Source organism: Eptatretus burgeri, chromosome 9, assembly GCF_056783735.1.
Source record: "Eptatretus burgeri isolate ZD-2024b chromosome 9, Ebu_testis_v1, whole genome shotgun sequence".
NCBI classification, from domain to species: domain Eukaryota; kingdom Metazoa; phylum Chordata; class Myxini; order Myxiniformes; family Myxinidae; genus Eptatretus; species Eptatretus burgeri.
Window position 1 is genome coordinate 28,267,703 of NC_140969.1, and position 17,335 is coordinate 28,285,037.

Sequence of the window (17,335 nt, forward strand, 5' to 3'; positions counted from 1 at the left end):
ATACCCATCTTTCTCTGTCATAACCAACTGCTCTCATACGAGCCTCGACAATGTACACACACAAAAAAACTGCTCCTGGACTCTGTATATTTTGCACATGAGAAGGTGGAGAGGGTTCTTTCAACCCTTGACTCTGAGTGCTACTGGACTGTACGGCATCAGCTCACGTGTCCTAAAATTTTATCCTCTGCTGTTCTTTCACATCCTCTCGCTGCCATTTCAACTCCATCAATTGTGCTTGGTCATCTTCCATCTGCCTGGAAATCCATCAACATCACTGCATGCACAAACTGATCCCCTTAACTGTCGACCTTTCAGCTTACTTCCAATCATCAACAAGGATATGGAATCCATCACATTTGAGATGAAATATTTCATTTTCTCCAACAACATTTCAGATCTTTCCATACAGGTTGCCACTGACAAACCAGACATAATCTGCCTAACAGAAACTTTCCTCCCCAAAGACGTGTCTGACTCCCAAGTATCTCTCCCTGGTTACTCCCACCTCCGGTTTGACAGACCTGAGCCTCGTCCTGGTGGAGGAGTTGCTCTCTTCATCAAAGACTCTACTCCTCACTCTCCATGCACTGCCCTCACTCCCCCACACCCCCAGGAATACCTCTGGCTACGGCTTCCCCTCAACTCCCACCTCATGTTTATATGTGTACTGTACCGTCCACCTAACAGTGATGACTCATCTACACCTCACTATCTGAAAACATGGACCAACTTCTATCTTCTCATCCAAACTCTCTCTTCCTCATATGTGGCGACTTCAATTGTCATCATGCCAGTTGGTTAGGTGTGGGTACCTCTCTCACCTGTAATGGCACCTCAGCAAAAGCTTTCTGTGACTCATTGGGACTGACTCAATCGGTCAACTTCCCTACCTGGATCTCAACCAATGGTACTCCATCTCTTTTGGATCTGATTTTGACAAATTTCCCTGACAATATCTGCTGCTCTTCCTTCGCTCCAATCGGTTCTTCTGACCACATCCTTGTCAAAGTGGACATCTCTCTGGCTATTATCAGAGAACCACCTCACTGCCGTCGAGTCTGGCATTTCACTCAGGCCGACTGGCAGGGTCTCCGAACAGCCCTCAAACTGACAGACTGGTCTCCTAATGCTACTTTCTCCAAACATCAACTCATCCTGGGAATTCTTTCAAAGAAACTTGCTCTCCCTCATGCACAGATTTATCCCCTCTCATCTTCAGTTGTCCTACCCTTCCTCCTGCCCTTGGTTCACTGAAGCTAGTGGTGAGGCAGTTGTCCTGAAACAACTTGCCTTTGCCTCATGGAAAGCAAACCCAACTGAGTGCAATCTCAGTTCCTTCCAGAAAGCTCAGAACAAGTGTGTATCTTCCCTCAGGAGAGCCAGAAAACAACATCTTTCTCATCTCAAGTGTGAACTCTCAAACCTCTCGCCCTCCTCAAAATCCTGGTGGCGTCTAATCAAATCTGTTTCTGGTGTATGTTCCCCCTCCATCTCCTCCCTTACCTAAAATGGCCACACTGCTGATACCACACGTGAAAAATCTGAATGCCTAAACTCGGTGTTTTCAGCTAAAGTTTGTGTCCAAAACCCATCACTTTCTCTACCCACTTTGCCCAGTCGCACCCAACTGTCCCTGGACTCTGTATCCTTTTCTCCTGACAAGGTGGAGAGCTTGCTGTCAAACCTCGACTCAGATTCTGCAACCGGTCCAGACGGCATCAGCCCACGTGTCCTAAATACCTACTCTTCTGCTCTTGCTCACCCTCTCTCTGTTCTATTCACCCTCTCATTTGCTCAAGGCCATCTGCCATCTGCTTGGAAATCAGCAAACATCACTGCCCTGCATAAAAAGGTGCAAAAACAGATCCCTGCAACCACAGACCAATCAGCCTTCTCCCAATCATCAGCAAGGTTATGGAATCCATCATCGCTTCAGACATGAAATCCTTCCTCTTCTCCAATGGCTTCATTTCTGATCATCAATTTGGTTTCAGACCAGGTCACTCTACCCTGGATATGCTGCTTCTGCTCTCCCAACAATGGATGGAAGCCCTCAATCCCAGACATGAAATCCGAGCCGTATCCCTGGACATATCACGTGCTTTTGACACAGTCTGGCACCCTGCCCTGCTCACCAAACTCTCTTCCTATGGTATCCAAGGCCATCTCCACTCATGGCTCGCAGACTTCCTCTCCTGTCGCAGTCAACCTGTGGCCCTAAATGGAGTTCTTTCAGCCCCTCTTCCTGTCCAGGCTGGAGTTCCTCAAGGTAGCGTTCTGGGCCCTGTTATTTTTCTGGTTTTAATCAATGATCTCTCTGACTCTCTGGAAAATCCTCCATATCTCTTTGCTGATGACTCCACCCTCTGCCGTACCATCGGTCATCCCTCAGACCGGCCAGCAGCAGCTTCTTCGCTCACTGCTGATCTGGATAAAATCACAAACTGGTCCAACACATGGAACATGTCTTTCAATCCGGACAAATCTCACACTCTCACTATGTCTCTTCGAAAGGACCATTTAGGAAACCCCCCATCTACTTTCTCAACAATCCTCTGGAAGAAGTTCTTTCTTTCAAGCTTCTGGGTCTTACTATCTGCCATGACCTTTCCTGGGAAAGCCACATTTCCAACCTCGCCTCGAAAGCCAGTCTCCGACTGGGAATCCTCCATTGTGCAAGGTTCTTCCTTGGCCCACCTGAGCTCCTGACCACTTACAAAGCTTTTGTCCACAGCCTGATGGAGTACTGCTCTCCCCTCTGGGCTGGTGCTCCTGCCTCCCACCTTTCTCGGCTTCACGCTGTGGAAACCAAGGCATTTCGGATCATCGGCATCTCCCGTAATGAGGCTGAGTCTTTGGGCCTCTCACTCAATCATCGCAGGTTGGTCGGTGGTCTTTCTGACTTCTACCGTCTCCTCTCCAGCCTCGCCCTCCTGCTCTCTCTGCATTATGTTCCCACCATATTTCTGTACGTTGCGCAAGGTCCACCAACAACCCCCTTTTGGTAAAACTACCAAAATCACTGCTCACCTTCATTCTGTCATTCCTATTTTCCCCATCTTTGGAATAAACTCCCACACTCTCTTCAATCCCATTCTTTTCTCCAGGCCTTCAAAACAGCTGTTCACCACCACCTCTTATCTTCCCCCATCCAAAACTTCGATATTTTCTACCCCTGTTAATCCACCCCAATCCCATCTCCTTCAAATTCCCTGCTTTCCTTCCTGAAAGTCCTTGTAATGTCCATCTTGTATACCCCATGTTCTCACCCCATTCCTCTCCCTTACACAGATCTCCTCGTCTGTTCCCCACTGTTTTGTCCTTCTCTCTCCCGCCCCTCTTGTCTCTTGCCCTCTAACACACAATGCACAAAAACACTTCACCACCATGTTATTAACCAGAGAGCAGATCATATTCCAGTGGCAGCATTATTAATATAATGAATAAGTCGAACTACCATGCAGTATCATTTTTAGCTCGCCTGTTCGAAGAACAGAGAGCTATAGCGATACCCCCGGCGTGAGCGTGAAAATGTTAAAGTTTTTTGGTGCAAGTTATTTCCTTTCTAATGTTTTTATCTACCACACTATTTTTTACTGATTACAATATACAAATACATATATTGCTTTAAAATTATTTGGATCAGACTTCACTGTAATGCTTTATACAAAATATTATTAGACGAGTCTTTTAAAAACGATAAATGTATAAACAGGCGAGCATTGGGTGGCTTTGACACCAACTCTCTGGTTAGCTCGCCTGTTCGAAGAACAGAGAGCGATAGCAATACCCCCGGCGTGAGCGTCAGCGTGAGCATGAAAATGTTAAAGTTTTTAATGCAAGTTATTTCCTTTCTAATGTTTTTATCTACCACACTATTTTTTACTGATTACAATATACAAGTACTAATATATTGCTTTAAAATTATTTGGATCAGACTTCACTGTAATGCTTTATACAAAATATTATTAGACGAGTCTTTTAAAAACGATAAATGTATAAACAGGCGAGCATTGGGTGGCTTTGACACCAACTCTCTGGTTAGCTCGCCTGTTCGAAGAACAGAGAGCGATAGCAATACCCCCGGCGTGAGCGTCAGCATCAGCGTGAGCGTGAAAATTTAAAGTTTTTGTTTTATTTGTAATTATGATAGCATCACAATTATAACAGTGCATGTGCAATGGTATTTATCAACATTATGCAATAATACATTTCCTACTTGCCTTGCCATGAGAAATGCATCTAAAAGAAAAAGTAATATGTCGTGTTTTGACTTCACAAATATTGAGTCTCTGAAAAAGGTGCACCAGCAAAATTTATTTCATTTGGACTTCATTGCATCCCTGGTACACATATTAAATGAATGGCAAGTGTCTAGTATAAGCAGGCGAGCATTGGGTGGCTTTGACACCATCTTAGGTTGAAATAAAAAAAAAATTAAAATCATTTGTTAATTTCAACTTCACTACACCAATAGTATACCCGAAAGGAACCTCCATGCCAAATATCAGCATCCTAGTACACATTAAATTATTGGCAAGCTTATAAATAACTTTCACCAAGAACTTTAACATTTTCACGCTCACGCTGACGCTCACGCCGGGGGTATCGCTATAGCTCTTTGTTCTTCGAACAGGCGAGCTAAAAAGGGAAAAAGGTCAGACTTTTGGGATTGTGTGAATTTCGCTACGATTGGAACATTAAGTTACGTTGGAATTGTCCTTTAGCATATGTTTGTAGTATTACCGTCGCACAACAGTTATTCATCACCCAGAGGTTTGTGCAGAATCTGTGCTCAACCAAAAACATGTTTGTTTTTTTAATATCTGGAGAATCTTGTGTCAGAAGACATTATCAACTTCTCTTTGTAGATTATGACTGGTGTTGACTTAATGGTTAGGGTGGTGGGCTTTGGATCCTCATGTCCTGAGTTCAAATCCCACTCAGCTGTTGAATTAATACCAGGTGGGGTTAACTCGGGCTGTCATCCTTCTGAGTTCGGCAAAATGAGTGCCAGCTTCCTGGTATCCTGTGTCGGAGTGGTGACCCGTCCAGGATTGTGCCCAAATAGCCAAGTAGACTGCTGAAGCAGCACCAACGCTCTGCACAGAGTATAGTCCCAATCTCCTCTCTCATCCTTTGTAAATTTTTCTTCACCAGACCTGTAGCACCATGACCATCTTGTTGACACGTATGTGGTCTTTACATGACCACTTTTACCTTTCTTGCATCGTTTTCTTTTTCAAGGTGCACGATGTTCTTGTTGATCCAGTATTTGTATGTACATTGGTTTTCTTCTCTTTCACTTTCTCTATTCCTCTCTTTCCTTATCTATTTGTCCAAGGAGAAGTGAATTCTTGCAGAATTTTTTTTTCTGTATGGCCCACTTGGCTGTGTCTGGATGGGTTTGATGGTTGTGGAGTATCGGCTGAAACCAGAATCCTATCCAGGTTCCTCCTGATGATTCCATCCTTGCTCTTTACTTCTTCAGGTTTCTTGCTGGTATTCTGTTTCCTTAATGATTCTTGTCAATTGGTAGTAATGTGCTAAGGCTGTACACTTCTTCATGTATTGTTTCGTTTATTTTGGGAAGGAGGTATGTTATGCCTTCAATTAGCCAATTTATAAACTTTACTGACTCCTCCAGAAGTTTTTCAGTCTACCCAAGGTTGCCTCGAGCTGGGCTTTGTTTGCCTCTTTGACGTCAGGCCTATCTTGAACCAGTGTTTCTCATCTTTTGGCTTCCTGACATTCAATCCATGATTCATGTTCTACATTGTAACTTTAATCGCACTCCCGTATCTCCTTCCAGAACTGGGAGACTTGTTCATGTGGTTGCGGTTCCTGTAATCATTATTTATTGTTTGCGAAGTTAGCGATATAATTTATTCATGTAGTCATTGAAGATTCTCTTTTTGATTGATGTGGCTGATGCCCTTCTCCTATGTTCTTATCCTGTTGTTCCTCTGCTTTAGTAGCTTGGTTGGACATCAAATCATGTTATTAACTAACGTTGTTCTTTCCGCAAAACTTATCGTTTCCTTATTAGCCTTTATGACAGGAGTGCCATCAATGATATAATTGCTAGTAGAGACATCCATTTGCAGGAGAGCTTTTGTTTCTTTATTTTTAACTTCGATCCCAGTTTTTACTGATTTCTTGTGTTCGTAAGTTTCTTTGTTGTTTTAATGCCCAGCTGGCTTATGACGTATAGCCCTTGCTTCTGCGTTTACAAGCTAAGTACAATATCTATTTTTCTCTGTCAAAATGTGTTTTAGAAATTACTTATTACCTCCGCCACCGAAGGTGAAGGAGGTTATGTCTTCACCCCTTTCTGTCTGTTTGTTTGTTTGTCTGTCTGTTTGTTTGTTTGTCTGTCTGTCTGTGTGTTTGTTTGTTTGTGCACAGGATATCTCAAAAAGTTTTGAACGGATTGAGATTAAATTTTGTGGACAGGTTCGGTGTGTGACAAGGGCGAACTGATTATATTTTGGTGAAGGTCCGGATCCGATCCGACTACAAGAATTTTTAAAGTGATTCTTCACCATTGAGAGATTGGGCCAAAAATGATATAGTACTGTTATATCACATGAATATTTCAAAAATGTATCGGGCCTGATATGTTCTCTTGAATCAGGCATTGTGGGGTGGAGGTATGCGCTCTACCGAGTGCCCTTCTAGTTTGATCTGTAATTAGCAACACGTTGTTTGCTCATTTACTTAAACTCTGTTTTACTAAGCTTGTTTCAGGTACTTGCAGTGTAGTGTTTTTTAAGTGTTTCTTCTATCAAATGCATCATCCAATTGGCTCAGTTCTCCTGACTCGACAGCTAACTATTTGAATCTATGTTTCTTTGTCCCCTCTAGTGGTGTACCGAGCCACAGTGAATTTTACGAACTCCATATCTTATTCGCCCCAACTGGATGTTTTTGAATCTGAAGAGTTCCAGGCAGTGTCTCAACCTGTTGTTGATACGGTAAGAAAGTTATCGAACTGCTCAAATAGCTAACCTTTGCTTCGCCCTTCACCATATTTGCGTCTCTTATTTTATTTGTCACATTTCTGGACACGTAACACGATTGTTCTTTACTGATACTAAAAGTTTACGTTTCACTCATCTATTTTACTTGATTGTTCTGTTGTTCAGCTCTTCCACAAGCAAGTCTTTTTTTTTAAATCTAATAAATGAAAGAATAATATTGACTTTTTCAAGTCTTTTTGAGTTGTCGAACAATGAGAAATAAACCAAAAGGGTCATGATGGTTTAAGTAAGTCAAACTTCTGTATATTCATTCATTCAGTCATGTGCAACAGGTGGTTGATGGTGTGCAGCAACGACAACAACAACAACACCAACAGGCACCATTTTTGGAAGTGCGCTGCTGCTGCTGATGCAGTGCCCCCCTGTAGGTTAAAGCAGGAATTTATAATTTTTTTCAGTATTCTGCCGATAACACCCATTCTTGGTGAAGGGCACCGTGGGATCTTTAACATCCACCAATTAATGCGAGCAGGCGGGACACCCAGCTAAATGTTGATTCAAAGGACAGCATGCACATTGACGCAATGCCTTGTGACTGCGAAGCATTTTCATGTGTAATTTTTATCATATTTCGTTTTCACTCTTGTTATATTTCAGTAATCACAGTGATAGAAGCACCTGAGTCTGAAAATGCAGCAACAAATTGCTGGCTCTGCAATACCCCCAATGCATACTTTAAGCTTTCAATTAGAATATGAACTGTTGAGAAAACGATTTCTACATTATGTTTCCTTGGTTCTGAAAGCTCAAAAAAATAAAACCGAAATCAACTTCAAAGGATTATCGATAACCCTTTATCACAAAAATGAACTCTCCCTTTAGCCACACACACGTACACTCCTGTGTGCAGCCTGGTGGCTGCTGGTTGCATCATTGGTTAGGGATGTGGCTATGTTGCTGACGCAGTGCCCCCCCTGTTACCATTACACTGGTGCTCATTTTGCTGACATCACAAGGATGATAGGCTGAGTCAACCCCACCTAGTGTTAATTCAATGGCTGACGTAGCTCAAACTCAGGACACTGGGATCCCAATCCAGCTGCATTAACTGCTAAGCCGATGCCAGACTTCTCCCTTTTGCTAAGTTGCTAATTTGGGAAGCATGGTGCGACATTGGAAACCAAATATAATTTTAACGTAAGAATAACTTTAAACCGACTCAAGGCACAGTATATTCACATAAGTTGTTTGTACATTTTGGTTACCGTTGTGTGGAAATGATGTAAGAGCGATACGCAGAGTTTGTGTCGAACAATCAGGGTTTAGTTGTTTGATAGTTATCTTCACTGTTACTTTCATAGCCTCCAACCGATCCCACCTTCTTGCGGGATAGTCCTTACAATTTCGTACCCCAGACTTCTGCATGAGCACAACCCACACCCGACTGATCACCGATTCATCGTGCTTGTTTTGCCACCTGAATGTTTCCTTAAGGACAGACAGGTGGCCACGTTCTCAAAACACAACTCTGTCATGATTCTTTCCACCTGAATGGGGGACATTGTTTAAATTTCAGAGCTGAAGGGTGGAAGCCTCATAGTTAAGCTTTTAAGATGGCCTAACAAGGCTTATCATGGAAAAAACGTAGCTTACTTTATCCCCTCTTTCAATTCTGCAGTGTATTTTCTTTGCAAAGTTAATTATACTTCCAGAGAATATCTTTTAAAATTCTCACAAGCATTTGATTATATTTTTCAATCCATCATCATCATTTTCTTCTGCCTTAATTGCTTCACTCGTTCTACCTCGACTGACACAGTGACTTTCTTCGAAAGCGCATCCATTGTTCGTCCAAATCGTATTCCTTGCTTGACTTCCCCTCTTTGTGTTCCCATCTCACCCGTTGCTTCCACGTCCCCAGCTGGAGTCCGAGTTCATCAGGGTGCCTGGCAACCAGATCGTAACAGTTGTCCTGATACGGTAAAACAATCCTCCCTGAGCTTCTCCCTGAATCCTGAAAATATTTCTTTGTTGGCCTTCCTCGTTCACTTCTCCATTGTGAAGTGCTTACACTTTTCCCTGCAGGATCTGGACTTAAGGAGGTGCAGGTAGAATTACAGTGCATGAAGGGCACAGGCACTTTGTTGTGAGATAATGGACAAATCAATTGTGTTTTGACATGTGAACCTGGGTTCAGGGCATTACACGAGGCAAGTGTTTTTGTGGGAATGCCAAAGAGGCTGCTTCTTTAATATAACGGCGACGTGCACATTCCGTATATTCTGTGATGCAGTGCTGCTTGGAGGGCCCCAACCCTAACCCTAACCCAACAAAGGAGCATTTGTTGGCAATTATAACTTTGATGATGTATATCAATGAGAATCTTTACACAGCAACTGTAATGCAAAGAGCTTCCACAGGTGATCTCGTGAGATTTTGTGAAGCGAGGTTCGTTGGAAATATGGTTCGGCAATGCAGCAACAGGGTACAAATGGTGTATGACAGGTACAAATGGTGTACAACAGGGTACAAATGGTGTATGACAGGTACAAATGGTGTACAATAGGGTACAAATGGTGTATGACAGGTACAAATGGTGTACAACAGGGTACAAATGGTGTATGACAGGTACAAATGGTGTACAATAGGGTACAAATGGTGTATGACAGGTACAAATGGTGTACAACAGGGTACAAATGGTGTATGACAGGTACAAATGGTGTATGACAGGTACAAATGGTGTACAATAGGGTACAAATGGTGTATGACAGGTACAAATGGTGTACAATAGGGTACAAATGGTGTATGACAGGTACAAATGGTGTACAACAGGGTACAAATGGTGTATGACAGGTACAAATGGGGTACAAATGGTGTATGACAGGTACAGATGGTGTACAACAGGGTACAAATGGTGTATGACAGGTACAAATGGTGTATGACAGGTACAAATGGTGTACAATAGGGTACAAATGGTGTATGACAGGTACAAATGGTGTACAATAGGGTACAAATGGTGTATGACAGGTACAAATGGTGTACAACAGGGTACAAATGGTGTATGACAGGTACAAATGGGGTACAAATGGTGTATGACAGGTACAGATGGTGTACAACAGGGTACAAATGGTGTATGACAGGTACAAATGGTGTATGACAGGTACAAATGGTGTACAATAGGGTACAAATGGTGTATGACAGGTACAAATGGTGTGATAGATGCTTGTTGTGACTGCAGAAAAGAGGAGCGGAGCATCAGACAGCAGAAAAAGGAACTGAACATCAGTTTAGAAGGGGAGAATATCCGGCAGGGCAGAAGATTTGAGTATCAAAGTGGAACGGTGACCGAGGATGGTAGTTCAGAGGCAGAAATATGGAGGAGGATACAGGTGGGTGCATGTGCACAGAAGAAAGTGGAGGGACTCATGGCAGAGAGGAAAATATCTATGAAGTAAGTTGAAAGGGTAAGTTCTGGGGTCTTGTGTAATGCCGGCATACCTTTATGGTCTGGAGATGCTGGCACTGACAGAGAAGCAACAACAGAGACTCCAGGTCTGCAAAAACAACTGTCAGCAGGACGGTGGGAATGAAGAGGGTGGGTAGAAGAAGGATGGATGAATGAAGGGGGGAGATTGATCATGAGAGTGACCTTGACAGAGAGATTGGTAGAAAAAAATCTGGCTGAGGTGGGCTGGGCACTTGGTGTGAGTGAAGGAAAAGAGAATGGCAAAGGAAGTGGATGGGTTAAGGGAGCAAGGGAGGTGGAAAAGAGGTAGATCTCGGCTGAGATGAGAAGATTGTGTGAGGAGGGATGTAAGTAAAATTGGGGGGGGGGCATGGAGAGGGGGAGGGTGGGAGTGGCATGAAAGTGGAGAGAGTTGGCTTGGGAGAGAGAGCATTGGAAAAGTATTGTACAAAATGTGGGGTAGCAGCATCTTGGTACCTTGGTGATGTCCCTGAGCCTGCCACACCTTCTCATTCCCACTCTGGTGTTGGTGCAGCACAGGTATGTTGGGCCGAATGGCCTCCTCATGCATCAAATTTCCTTGTTATTCTTTATTAGCACGTGCCCCGCTGGTGGTGGTCATATAGCAGCTTCGCTGCCGGAGTAGCTATCATTTCTTGAAGCATGACTGTGTCGCTGATGCAGTGCCCCTCTACCAGTACACACACTGGAACTGGTACTCATTTCGCCAACCTCAGAAGGATGACAGGCTGAGCCAACCCCCTGGTGTATTAATTCAGCGGCCGACGCGGATTGAACTCAGGACCTGAGGATCCCAAACCGCCACCCTAACCACTGAGCCAACACCAGGTATCACGTGCCCTGCTCCACAGTAGATGGGGTTTTGCAATCGCTTGTGTCTGTCTATTTGTCTGTGTTTGTCTGTCTGTCTGTCTGTCCAGACCATAACTTTTTTTTTTAAATTACCATTTCAGTTTTCTCATCAAAATTTTTAACAAACCTTTATTCTGATAATATGGAGAACACAAATTAATAAATTTTACAGTTTTTTTTCGTCAAGTTTAGTTCGAATACAAAGTGGATGTGGATGCGCTTTGCATTTTGGCATACTTGCTAGTTATTACCCTCGCCGAAGGAGAAGGTTTGCAGTTTATGTCCGTTTGTTTGTTTGTTTGGTTGTTTGTTTGTTTGTCTGCACAGATCCTTGGTGTTTTTTTCTCCACAACCGCTTGTCAGATTGAGACAAAATTTTCAACATAGGAGCGACTACTCATGTAGAATGTTGTAATGGTAATTATTACGTCTTCAGTCACGTGGTGTGGCAGCCATGTTGAAAAAATGGAAAAACTTTGGACCTCTATTATATCTCTTAAACCACACCAAGGAAAAAATTGAAACTTGGCAGCACATGGCGAGTACTCCTCCTGGGGAATACGTCTGATTTTTTTTTTTAATGACATCATAGGTGCCCTTGTAATGACTTCATAATTGCATATGTAGAACACTACATGTGATCAGTGTGGTCATTTTTGAAGGTCATCTCAGATAAAATGGTTCACTGGAAAAAAAAAATGATGACATCATCGGTCACGTGATTCGGCAGCCATCTTGTTTTATTTTTATTTAACACTAAACCTTCAAAAATCCTCTTCTCTGAAGTGGCTGAACAGATCGAGGCAAAACTTTACACATATGACCGCTTATCCATGAGGAACAAAAGGTTCACACGTATGATGTCATAGGTCACATGGTTTGGCAACCATGTTGGATTTACCCTAAAACATATAAAAATCTTCTCCAGAATGGCTGGACAAATCGAGGGGAAATTTCACACAAATGTTCCTCAAACCATGTACAAGTTTGTTAAGGAGTAATTGATAGGTCACATGGTTTGGCAGCCATATTGGATTGTAGAAAAATATTAAATGTTTTCTCTGGAACGGCTTAATCAATCGACATAAAATTTCACATTTATGATGGAGTGATGAGGAATACAGGTTTAAAATTTCAACTTGATCAGACGCATGGTCTGGCAGCTGGAAAAAATTTTTTTGATATGGGCTCTTTTTGGTTTTATTTATGTATTTATTAAAATTTTTGAATAAGGCTCATTTGGCTGTCTGGATGGGTTTTAGGGTAGAGGAGTATCAGCTGAAATGTGAATCCTATTCAGGTTCCTCCTGATGATTTCATCTTTGCTTTTTGCTTGTTTGGGTTCCTTCTGATGACTCCAATGCAGTACTGTACCGATTTGGTCTTCCATTTGATTTGAATTGAATTAATTTTAATCCCATTCTAAATTCAATTGAATAATAATGAAAAACATCATGGGTCAGGGTCAGGTGTCCAATCAAAGCGGGGCATCTTCGTATCCGGTCATCAATGCCAGCAGTTATAAAGTGGCAATTCTGGTTATGTCTATTATTAATTACGTAACACGCCAGTACACAAACGTCACAAAAAATACACCACACAAAACTACACAAACATCACACAACACACCATACAAAAGTCCTGGTGAGGGTCTGCAATCTCTGATTGCTCTTTTTCTTGTTCATTGTTACTGATCCTGAGCATTCTAAGATATCCAACATAATTGTTTGGGCACTTTCGTAGTTCAGATTTCGGACATGATGTCACCGAACACTATGTTCTGATTTTGGATATCATGTCACCACACACGATGTTCTGATTTCGGATATTATGTCACCACACACGATGTTCTGATTTTGGACATGATGTCACCACCCACTATGTTCTGATTTCGGATATTATGTCACCACACACGATGTTCTGATTTTGGACATGATGTCACCACCCACTATGTTCTGATTTTGGACATGATGCCACAAAAATAGTGAATCATGAGTTTATTGATTATATACCATTTGATATTGTTGTGGAACATCTCAAATTAATGAGTATTGACTGGGATGTGAAACAATGACATAAAGGATTTAAGCAACAAAATAAATTATTATCGTGCATTTCATCAGTTGGTGTATGAATAGATTACCTATAAAGTCACGCAAAGATTGTTGGTTTGAATGGTATTCTCTGCTCATTTCTCAAATGGGTATCAATGTCTATTTCTTCAGTGAACACCCCAGGTGAGTTTCTTTCACAAGCTATACAGGTGAGGTGCACATAGTGGTGTGAGCACTTGTTGACCTCAGATTGATTGCTGCTGTCCATGTGGATACACCTTGTCAGGTTACCTGCCTACCACTGGATCTGCTAAAGCAACCGGTCATGACCTGTCATTTTAGGTTTGAATGCAGAGCTTCTAAAAACAAATTTAAAGCTAAATGTTGAAAATTACAGTGCGAAAATGAAAGGTAGGGAATCACTAAATGTAGGGCTACACTAAGGTGTGGAAGCGGATAATGGCGAGTTCTCTCCCACCTCCCGCCCCTTCTTCGAGATCACCTTTTGACTGAAGAGCATGACAAATAAAAATGGTATTTACCTGGAAATATTGTATTGTTCGGTAGCCATTATATGAATCGATGTCCTAAGACCATAAAAATGTTTTTGAAAGTTTATGGTATCTCTACAGCCAAACAAACAGGCTTCAAATGGAGTAGCAACCCTGTTGGAATCACAGCTAAACCTAAATGGTATTGTCATAAAAGAAAAGCTTCTGCTGAGAGGACAGAACTATAGCAACAAGAAGTTTCAATTGAATGCACATCATTTGATTCACTGCATACAAACAAATGCGGACTAAAATGAGGGGTTACAGCAAAGCAACATAAGGAAGTTGCTACTTCCATACCCCTCTGGAGGTATCGGGGCACCACTGCTTGCTATGAATGTTCTTTAACTGATAATTAATCTGGAACAGGTCAGCACTCCGTTGTATATCACTGCTGAAGTAACACTCAAACAAGGTAGGAAAGATACCGGCACACGACGGCTTAATCTTTATCAAAGGTACCATCGGGATCTTTAACATCCACAAGAGAATTGCAGATGAGACAGGCAGCTTAACATGCTCTCTGAGCGATGGTGGAGTTACTCATTGATGCTGCTCCCTGTGTGTGAAGCAACTGGATGACAGTTCGTAGTTAGTTTGGGGATCGAGCCCACACTATACGGCACAAAGACAAGTGCACACTACGCCTGAGTAACCTTTCCAACCCAAAATAAGCAAATGCTTAGTTAATGTACTAAAATAAAGTTTTATTTTTGCTCAAAAACTCCAAGAATATGAAATGAGTCGAGTAATACGATGTTCAAGTTGTGAAGGTGAAGTTTTTGTGGTTTTCTTTTTTGATGTTACTAAAAATAAACTCCAGGTGGAGTGGAGTCCTTTCAAAAAAAGAAAAGTTTGACTTTGTATGTATAAAAGAAGCTGTTAGATCCAAATGTATAAAATGTTCCTCTTGAAGCTTCAATGTACTGCTACCTTTCCTGCTCTCATTGTGCTTTGAGCTTTAAGCACCTGAGATTTATTGTGACACCTGGCAGGAGGGCTTTGCCCCTGGGATTCCACGGATGCCATGTTATCAGTAGAAATGCTAAAAGGGAAGGGTGATGGATGGACAAATGCATGAAGTGTGAAGCATGGTGCAGGAATGAGACAAAATAATCCGCGATTGGAATGTGAGGGGCTCAGGTACGTGAGATGTACAAGACAAAAGTAGTGTTAGGGACAGGCAGCAATGAGTAGAGAGACAGATGTTCTTGGGGAAAGAAACTATACAGTGTCTTCTGGTTATTTCAATGAGCTTGATATTCAGTCAGTCAATGGAAGAAATAAAATAAAAAGTAAACAAAACTACAAACAAACAAATACACAGGAAATATAATGTCAGCCATAAGTAATTGGTCACATGGGTTATGAACTTATCATTCATTTTTGCTGAACAGGTTTTCTGAATTATGTCTTGTTGGTTGCTTCACATCCTTGTTTCTTTAACATTCTTTTCTCTCTCTCTCTCTCTCTCTCTCTCTCTCTCTCTCTCTCTCTCTCTCTCTCTCTCTCTCTCTCTCTCTCTTCCTCTTTCTCTCAACAAGATAGAGGCTCTTGGAAGAGCAAGGTGACTGAGGATATGAACTGACAGTAAGTTAAACAACCAGCAAGGGAATGGACATCAAGAAAAGAGGAGAGAGAGAGACAGACAGACAGACCGACAGACAGACAGACAGACACCACAGACACCTGTGGGAAGGAGTGTGCTTGGATTAAGAAGGGTGAATGAGGGTAATAATCATTAGTAGTGTGGGAAATGATGAGATGGTGGTGCAGGAAAGAGTGGGATACCACAGCCTCTGCAATGCAGTTTCACAAATAGGAGAATAAAAAAAAAGGAACAAATGAGTGGAGGTGCACGATAAGCCTGAATTTTAGGAGTTTAACCAGGAGCGACCTACTGGAGGAATACGTACATCCTGGAATTTTAAGGGTCAGAGCATCGGTGCTGCTAGAGCAGTTACTGGGTGGTTTGCCATTGTCTTCCCAGCAGTTGTTATGGCAGGAATTTGGAATTTGCTCATGGAGCCACTGATAGCTCATCTCGTGTTCACGAAGGACATTGTGGGATGTTTAATGTCCACCAACCAATACTGGCAGATGGGCTGCCAGTTTAACATCCATCCGTGGGAGGCACACACATTGATAAATAACCCTGCCTGTGAAACACCAGGATGACAGTTTATAGCTGGGTCGAGATTCAAACCCAGGTTCGACAGCTTCGAGGAGAGTGTGTGTACCTCTAAGTCATCCTGCCAGCCCTTTTATATGCCATATGTATACCTTGATATAAACTAATAGTGAGTATTCCATCCATTTAAATTCTTATATGGATGCTTTCAAACAATTTTGTTATAAACTCTTTTGGAATGGTGTTCCACGTTTCTTCCAAGACCTGACAAATATCATCTAATTTGCCTGAAATATTTTTTAATAACTTTTTCTTTGTCCAACTTGTCCCATGCAGCATCAGTTATATTGAGAAATGGGCTTTGATGGGACCATTCCATGCATTGAAGGACTTGGGCTTCCTCTTTCTTTTGAAAATAAGTTTTAATAATCTAGCTGAGTGTTTTGGATGATCATCTATCTGTAAGATGAAGTTTGGATCAATAAGTCTTGCAGCACTGAGGATAGCATGGTTGATTACAGTTTGTTTGGACATGACCGGAGTCAATGTACCATCAATTTTAATCAATTTTCCAACACCACTTGATGATGTGCACCCCCAAACTTGAATTGAACCTCCTCCATACTTAATTGTTGACGTCAAGTAAGGCTCTTTATAAGTTTCAGTTTTTTGTCTCGCATACTGTCTTCAATTACAACCAAATAACTTAAACTTTGACTTGTCTCTCGAAAGTACCTTTGACCATTGTTCCATTGTCCAATTTCTGTGTTCTTGTGCATATTGTGGAATTCCTTTTCATCTTATTTCTCCTTAATTAACAGAGGTTTTCTTACTGCAACACATCCTTTAAGTCCTGATTTCAAAAGTGACCTTTGTATTGCTGATGGATGGACAATGACACATGAGCCTTCTGTCAGTTCTCTCAATTCAGTGCCCATCTTTCATTCTATTCGTTGAGGATATATTATCTTCAAGTATTGCTCATTCTTGTTAAACAGCTATTGGGTCTTCCACTCATGGGTTTGTGAATTGCAGATGTTTCTCCGTACTTGTTGATTGTGATTCGGATACCACACCTTGAAAATAGAGTGATGTGAGATATTTCACTCAATGTTTTACCTTCTTTATTGCGAAACACAATTGTATGGTGATCTACAGAAATTTTAGTAATTTTGTTTTCAGATAACAGTTAATGCTGATGGAGCTGTCCACAGTACAAAAAGTAGGCTTTTAGTTTTATTGATGTCTTGAGAGAAACTCCTGATGTTAATGAC

The 17,335-nt window shown here is 41.8% G+C and overlaps 2 protein-coding genes across 13 annotated transcripts in view; one reads left to right on the forward strand and one right to left on the reverse strand.

Moving 5' to 3' along the window:
- The window catches only part of LDLRAD2 (low density lipoprotein receptor class A domain containing 2), an 814,009-nt gene that overhangs the window by 424,247 nt on the left and 372,427 nt on the right, over positions 1 to 17,335 (reverse strand). The window lies entirely within an intron of this gene.
- HSPG2 (heparan sulfate proteoglycan 2) overlaps positions 1 to 17,335 on the forward strand; it is a 399,834-nt gene that overhangs the window by 100,451 nt on the left and 282,048 nt on the right. For all 11 annotated transcript variants that reach the window (XM_085894498.1, XM_085894501.1, XM_085894505.1 and 8 more), the window contains 2 exons: positions 6,871 to 6,980; positions 8,908 to 8,966. In XM_085894498.1, coding sequence (XP_085750624.1) covers positions 6,871 to 6,980; positions 8,908 to 8,966 — 169 coding nt within the window. The remainder of the gene's footprint in view (positions 1 to 6,870; positions 6,981 to 8,907; positions 8,967 to 17,335) is intronic.